We start from the raw sequence: 8,146 nt of genomic DNA, 5'->3' as shown, positions 1-8,146 counted from the left end.
TTAATGGTTTACTTTTATAAGTTGTTATTTGGATGGAGAGTTGTCTCATTGGCACTCATACCACATCTTCCTATATCTATTCATATTATTACAAAATAAGTTATTCATGAGAAATTTGCACAAAAGCGTTTTTTCATTTATTTTTTTTTTTAAAGATAATGAAAAATGCTTTGTAAGTTTAATAAAACAGAAATTAAGGATCCCCATCCAGACCCTTATAAATCATTTAAATAAGCTCTGTTTTTTAATATCAACAAGTATGAATATTGGGAAATTAAGATTGCCATTTAAAATGGAAATTCAACATTGTAATTAATTTTACAGATAAAATTCCTATCATGATTAATCTATATTAGAACTTAACATGGCTAGACTAATAATTGTGCCAACTATAGATTTAATTAGTGCCTAATTATGTTTATAGCTAATTTAATTTACAGCTTAAACAATTACCATATGTCAAATCAGGTCGAGTGCTACCTGACCAAGTATGTTGTTCGTTTACTATTGGGTTTCACTACATTTTTTAACCATAATTTTTTACACATTTATGTACTTAGAAAATTCACCTTTAGTGCAAAGAGAAGATTTTTTTTTTAAATAAAGCTGTTATTATATGAATAAAACTGGAAGGAATTGATATAAATGGATGAATTTATGATAAACACAAGATGAATGATATAAAGTCTTAGTGCAAACCTATACAGCCAGTTTGATTATTGCAGCTTTATGATACTTTACAAAATATACACCCCCCCTCAATAAAACCCTAAAAAAAACTCCCCCTTAAAAAAAGTAAACAAGAAAATAAAACAATACACATACTAATATTAAGATAATGGAAGTGTATTTTGTATTATAAAAGAGACATCATAAAATGATTATCGAAAAGTAATTTTCTTTTGATTTTTTTTGATAAAATTTTAATTTTCCCGGACTTTTTACTTTGACAAAGGGAAATAACTAATGACCACGTGGTACAAACCGGAAACAACCACATCCATAGCGACCATAACAACGATAAGGGCTGTCGCACCAACACATTGCACAGCACTTAGCGATACTTGACAAATATCGTTAGAGAACTTATTTCATGTAAGTAGTACAGTCGTACAACATTCGAACAAGATGGCAGCAGCTACGGCAACACTGAGGAGCACTGAAATTCCTCCTACTATGCCAGAAACTACAAGAAATATGACGGTAAATGGGATGGAAACAACATACCAGGGAAACACTGGACCTGATATGGGAATTTCTACAATGGGATTCCGGTCTCAGAAATACAACCCAGCAGAGTGGCACGAGACCAATTATTCCAAATATTATCAGTCCTTTTCTGACCGAGACAATGCCGAGAGAATCAGACACGAATCCAAAAGAACCATGAATGAAACTGAGACAACTACAAACAAAACACAGGCTGAAGTAACCAAGAAACTCGGTGAGCGACTCCAGGACATTAACTTCTGGAAATCCGAGTTGGAAAGAGAAATTCAGGATGTTATTTCAGAAACTGATTTGCTCTTGGCACAGAAGAAACGTCTAGAGAATGGTTTGAGAGCTACTGAAATCCCACTACATATTTCCACAGATAATTTAAATTGTAGACAGAAAAGACAAGGTGTTGATTTAGTTCAAGATGATGTAGAATTATCTTTATTAAAGGTAAGTAATTTTACAGCACTTGCATTTATTTAATTTTTGACTTGTTTATTATACATGTACATGTTATCTTATTATAAATTATATATACAATGTACATGTATAAATATATTATTCTGAGTTCAAAGTAGAAAAATGTATAACCATTTAAATGCCATGTTTATATAACAACATTGAAAATAATTCGTATTATACATACACATGTACAGTATAAAAAAAAGAAGATGTGGTATGATTGCCAATGAGATAACTGTCCACAAGAGACCAAAATGACACAGACATTAACAACTATAGGTCACCGTACGGCCTTCAACAATGAGCAAAGCCCATACCGCCTAGTCAGATATAAAAGGCTGTGATAAGACAATGTCAAACAATTCAAACGAGAAAAGTAACGGCCTTATTTATATAAAAAAATGAACGAAAAACAAATATGTAACACATACGACAACCACTGAATTACAGTCTCCTGACTTGGGACAGGCACATACATAAAAAATATGGCGGGGTTAAACATGTTAGCGGGATTCCAACCCTCCCCTAACCTGGGACAGTGGTATAACAGTACAACATAAGAACGAACTATAAAAATCAGTTGAAAAAGGCTTAACTCATCAGATGGACAAAACTACAAGTGGATGTGGCCAGGTACTTATACATCCCGACAATACAGGTCTGTGATGCTTGCAAATTAAACACAAATAATTTGAAAACATTCACACACATACACAAGTTGATTAAATAAAACATTAAATAAAAATTAACTACATGTTACTGTAATACCATTGAATTTATATATGATAATTATGCTTATTGAAATTGTAGGGTTCAATTAACTTATGTTTTGCTATTCTCTTTCAGGAAGTAGAAATAATTAATAATGTTCAAGATTTGCTCAAGAAAACTATAGATCAATCTGAGAAACAAATTAAGTAAGTAAATTTCATATTGTACTTTTATGTGTCATAATTTTCTGATGTTGCAATCTTATCAGAATATAGTTTTTAACTAAATTGCCACCACTAAGCAATCATTGTAAGAAATGTAATTTGTTAATCATGATTCCATACACCTTATCACTATTCGGAATTCTGCACCGGTTGACCCTTGAATCTGCACCTCTTGAACTATTGACATCATATAACAATCACTTGACTTTTCCATTTTGGCATCAGATATTTTCTATTTTGATGTTAACATAATAAGTGAACCTTATATATTATAGACATGCTGTTGTCTGTTCTATGGTCTGGTTGTTGTCTCTTTGACACATTCCCCATTTCCATTCTCAATTTTATCTTTGTTGTGTTCAGTATTGGCAGACAAATAGCGATAAGGGGTATTATCAAAAGATGGAGATATGTTCTGTACCCAATTAGACTTCTGGAAACAAAATTTGATAATTTTTCCTTCTTACGCCTTATAAACTCTGTATGTAGTGTACAAACAGGGTGCCATTGGCAGTTGAAAAAGTATTAATGTAAGAACAAAAACATAAAAAAAAACATTGGTTAAATGCATGCAATTGCAATCTGATAAAATTCACAGTTCTATATTTAATTGATCATTAATGATACACACACTCATACCATATTAAGACAGACGAGTTAAAACATTCCAAGTAAAATATTAACAATATAATCTATAAAACAAAATTCACAGATGTCTGAACTATTAAGACAATCTTCAAATAATGAGAATTTCAGCCTTGTTAAGTTACCATTCATGTTGTTATTTACCATTTTGATTTTCCATTTTAGATTAAACAGAGAAGCTAAACAGAATTTGGAGATGGATTGGAGTGATAAGAAAGAGGCATTAGAAATTGATACCAAGTCAGGATCCCTAAGGAACCACCACACAGATAAACAGTTTTATAGTGGAGCTGCTAAATTTGAAGAAATGTAAGTTTTTTTGAGAGAGTTTTAGGAAATGTAAGTTACCTAATGTGAGTATTTAGTTTTTTTTACCACAATATTCAATCTTGAGGAATAACAAGAGACTTACCAAATTTTTCATGCATAACAATGCCTTCAAGCAAATAAACTTTGACTAACCAAAACTATAAGCTGTTGAAAATCATGAAATATGAGATTTTATTTGTTTTTTCCTAAATAAACAAAAGTTATTTCAGTGTTTATTGTAATTTGTTAAAATATCAAATAGATGTATCTCACTTGTTCTGAAATATCAACAAAGAATGCTATATATATCAGAATTATCTTAATTTTAGTTTTTAAAGTAAGAGAAGATAATTATATTACACTCCCTGAGTTATTGCCCTTTATACACTTCAAATCATTATTGTCATTAAACCAAATTGTTAAGTGTTATGCAAAAATATAATGAACAAAAAAAGTGAAGATATACTGTAAAATAAGTAATGGAATAATAGATTAAACAATTTTAAAAATGTTTCAAGTACAGACATGTATTTAATTGTTTTTTAAATAGTGTTAAATTGATTCAGATAAATGATTAATACCTGAAATAACACTTTGTGACTTGTTTCTTACATGTCAATATTCATTGTTGCATTAAATATTATTTTACAGCTGTCTATATTTATAAGCAAAAAAAGAAAAAGAAAAAACACTCTGAATTGATATTTAGTCTTAATTTTATGAATCAAAACTCTGAATAAATGCCTGTTTTGGGGGGTTATATAGTTCTTGTTGATCAATGTAAAGTTTCCTTTGTACTTTTTTGCGGAATGATGTTCATCATATCTTTTGGTTATGTAATAGTATGTTGTTTTCCATCTTTTTTCTACATTCATGACATTAGAGCTTATTTTTTCTTGAAGAAACTATCAAAAATGGAAAGCTTTGATAGAATTGATTGCATATTTAAAGATTTTATATTTTTCATTTATATTACAGCCAGTCAACACCTGAATCCTGGGCCCAGTTCTCACATGATAATGTTGTCCGTGCAGAGCACGAGAGAATGGCATCCATTCAATTACGTCAATTGATTGACAACATCCTTGAGGACTCATCACGAGATATGAGAGAACAGTGTGACACAGTAGATGTTAACTTTACAAAGAGAATCGAAGAAATGGAAGATGCAAAAACAAAGCTGGAGGAGAACCTTAACAAAGTAATTTGAAGTTAAATAAACACACTTTACTATCTAAACTGAAAGCTAAAAATATTAAAAAAATAATTTATTAAAGTTGTTGAGATTCAAATTGAAGTTTGACTATATAAAAGTCAGAGAGCAATGACCTCACACAATAAGTCTCGGATACATTATGCCTATTAGTTTGTTAAAAATATTATTTAAAGAGTTTCCTCTTTTACAAATTGTTGATACAACTTTAACGGATTTTGATTATACTGTTAATTTTTTATTTTTTTTTATTTTTTTGTTGTAAATGTTTAAGTTTAGTAAACAAATAGTATTTGTCTTAAAATGTACATTTCTTTGGTGTGTAATTAACCAAAATCCCTATGGAAGTGTTTTCCCATTTTAAATAAGAATTAAAAACCCAGTGAAATTTTCATTTTTGATATACATGTATTGGAAAAAAGAATTGATAAAAATTTTGAAATTTAAATTTCCATTTGAAATGTATCATTATGTATTAAAAAAATGTTATTTTGTTTGTTATTAGTTTTTTAGGTTATTTGTTAGAGAAAAATAAATATGTATTAAGGCAATAATAAGTAAATTGTTTAATTTGATCTTTGAGTTGTCTCCCCTCAATTGTAAAAATTACAACTGAACAAACTGATTCCCTAAATTAATAGTTTAAATTTGAATGCTAAGTGTCTTAATTAATTTTTATTCTTAACACCTTAAAGTGTGAAAAATGGACAAAATATATTAAACATAATTTTAATTTCATATTTTTTACAGATCTGCAGAGAAATTACCCAGATGGAGAGTAACATTGATAACCTGAGAAAAGCCATTCGTGATAAGGAGAATCCAATGAAAGTATCTCAGACTCGTCTTAACAACAGAACATACAGACCAGGTGTAGAACTATGTAGAGATCCAGTGCAATACAAGTAAGTATTCAATACCTACCTGAGTGTTGATTGAAAACAAATTAGTCTTCTCTAATAAAAATATGGTGTTTGAAATAATGACACAAAGTTCATATACATTCTTTTGATTTCAACAGTCCATAAGTTCCTGTTTCTTTTTTTTTTAGCTAGTTACATGCATTAGTGTAAGGTTTATACATGTAACCTAAATGTTTAAATTTAAAAAGTTTATTGTGGATTTCTTATGAAACACTGATTGGCAGATTAAGAACATGTACCAATATAATGTCTGTAATAATTTGAAAGTTTACAATGAGTTCAATTAAACAGAACTACTTACAATTATAGCTCATTTTGAATAAATATGCAATTGTTTTATAGCTCTATGATATATAGGTCATTTGGATGTACTTTTTAATTATTTAACATTACAAAAAAATTAACTTTTCAGATTGGTGGGTGAAGTAAATGAAATTGCACAATCAATAGATGCTCTTACAGAACAGCTGAACAATGCAGAGAATGCCCGAAAAGACCTCCAGGATAACCGAATGGCTCTTGAAAAAGAAATCTCTGTAAAGAAAAATAGCTTGTTTATTGATAGAGAAAAGTGTGTCACCACACGCACACGATATCCCACCACACTGAAATTGCAGGGACATCAATAAAACACTATGCTTATGGATTTAGAATGATGCAGTATTGATGATTTTTTTCTTTTTTTCTCCATGTTTTGTCGTCTGCAATCATAGAACATTCTCACCATATTTGGTCATCATGACCTTATATAGGCATGTTGACCAAATATGGCAATAGATTTGCACTGCACATGTACTTTGTTGACTGCCTCTATGTATCTTTGTTTGCTCATTCATTTTTCCAAACATCAAATGTGATAATTTTTTATATATTATATTAACTCTAAAATGAAAGTATTATTTATGTGGCGGAGAAGATCGTTGATGCTTAAAATTTAAATCAACAGTTCAATTGTTGAGTTTTATTCAGATATATTTAATGTTATGTAAATAAGTAATAAATCATTCAAAAACCTACATTTGTGTCAAATATAAATATATGAAGATGTGGTATGATTGCCAAATAGACAACCCTTCAAAAGAGACCAAAAGGCACAGAAATTAATAATTATAGGCCATCATACAGCCTTATTTCAACAATGGTTCAAACCTGTATACAGCATTGCTATACTAGTTTTAGAAGTGACAAATTTAAAACAATTCAAAAGAAAAAAAGTAATAGCCTGATTTATGAACAAAATAATGAACCAGGATCTAATGGCCATATGAGCTGTTGGCACTATTTGATTTGGTGTCCTTTGTAAATGCGTTGTCTGTGAACTTTCTTTATAAAATCTACCTCTTCTGAAACAATAGCCATGTTAACTATTAAGTCTGTGATTCTTCTGCAGGTTGATCAATCAAAATGGCCACTGTTTCAAAACTAGATTATAGGATGTGGTCTGGCTTATATCAATACATTTTAGCAATTCGATAAAACTACGGGTAACAAGGGTAAATACATTTAGCCTACCAAGTTTTACCCTGAGAATTTTGAAAAATCTTGTCAAAATAATGAAATTTTATGCTACTGTCATACAAGTGAGAGATAGGTTTAGCTAGCTGCAAGATCAGGTTTGATCCATCACTATCTACATAAGAATAAGAATATTCCTGTATTAAGTCATGGATAAGACAGATGCTATCCATTCATTTAATGTGTTGCAGCTTTTTTTTTTATTTTACCATTTGATTTGGAACTTTCTGTTATGAGTTTCAGTAATTTTGTGATTTTACTTTCCACCTGTTTTTAAGTTATTGCCTGTGAAATGTTGATTTACTCTTGTATTTCCTTAACCACTGTAAAAACAATAGGATCTTGGTTAAAAGTATAATCTGCAAAAACTATTGTTATGACAAGTTATATTCATCCTGAGAAAACTACTTGCTTATGAGTTGTTGCCTCTTAAATATTGTATTTTTCTCTCTTGTGATGAAAGTCAGAGAAAGGAGACAAGAATTGCTTTTATGTTTATTGATATTTTGTATAAAGATGCACTGATATCAGTACATATTAGTTTGGTGGCTATTTTGAGGCCCTGCCAACAAGGTCAAGGTTCCATGACTGAATAACTTAGCAATTTTTAATGTTAAGGTTTTTGCTTCAATGTTAAGGTTTTTGCTTCAGTTAGTTTGATATGATCTACTTGTAATAGATCAATTGTATTTTTTTATAAAGTTGGATCAGTAAATATCAGTTTGACGACTTATTGAGGCCCTGCCCCCTAGGACAATGTCCAGTAACAAAAAAGATAAGAAATGTTCAATATTAAGTTTTCTACTAGTCAATAAAACTTTCTATGCAGTAACATTACTGTTTGTACATTTTGTGGACTTCGTTCACACCCTGCAATTTAGATCATGGTCCAGAGTCTAGCAATGAAACAAGAAGCAACGTTTCTG

General features: G+C 30.1%; 1 protein-coding gene across 1 annotated transcript; it reads left to right on the top strand.

Moving 5' to 3' along the window:
- Positions 1–997: 997 nt before the first annotated feature.
- On the top strand, positions 998–6,721 carry LOC143044499 (tektin-4-like). The gene is made up of 6 exons (XM_076216550.1): positions 998–1,668; positions 2,527–2,597; positions 3,426–3,569; positions 4,548–4,770; positions 5,533–5,687; positions 6,118–6,721. The coding sequence occupies exons 1-6, from the start codon at positions 1,129–1,131 to the stop codon at positions 6,332–6,334; spliced, it is 1,350 nt and encodes a 449-aa protein (XP_076072665.1). The 5' UTR covers positions 998–1,128; the 3' UTR covers positions 6,335–6,721.
- Positions 6,722–8,146: the final 1,425 nt, after the last annotated feature.

This window comes from Mytilus galloprovincialis, chromosome 9 (assembly GCF_965363235.1).
Source record: "Mytilus galloprovincialis chromosome 9, xbMytGall1.hap1.1, whole genome shotgun sequence".
In the NCBI taxonomy this organism is placed as follows: Eukaryota; Metazoa; Mollusca; class Bivalvia; order Mytilida; family Mytilidae; genus Mytilus; species Mytilus galloprovincialis.
Note: the sequence above shows the minus strand (reverse complement) of the source record. Positions and strands in the feature narration are given on the sequence as shown.

Coding starts and splice junctions, on each gene's coding strand:
- LOC143044499 (XM_076216550.1), top strand. CDS start 1,129: ATGGCAGCAGCTACGGCAACACTGAGGAGCACTGAAATTCCTCCTACT. Junction 2,598..3,425: donor CAATCTGAGAAACAAATTAA/GTAAGTAAATTT, acceptor TTTCCATTTTAG/ATTAAACAGAGAAGCTAAAC. Junction 3,570..4,547: donor GCTGCTAAATTTGAAGAAAT/GTAAGTTTTTTT, acceptor TTTATATTACAG/CCAGTCAACACCTGAATCCT.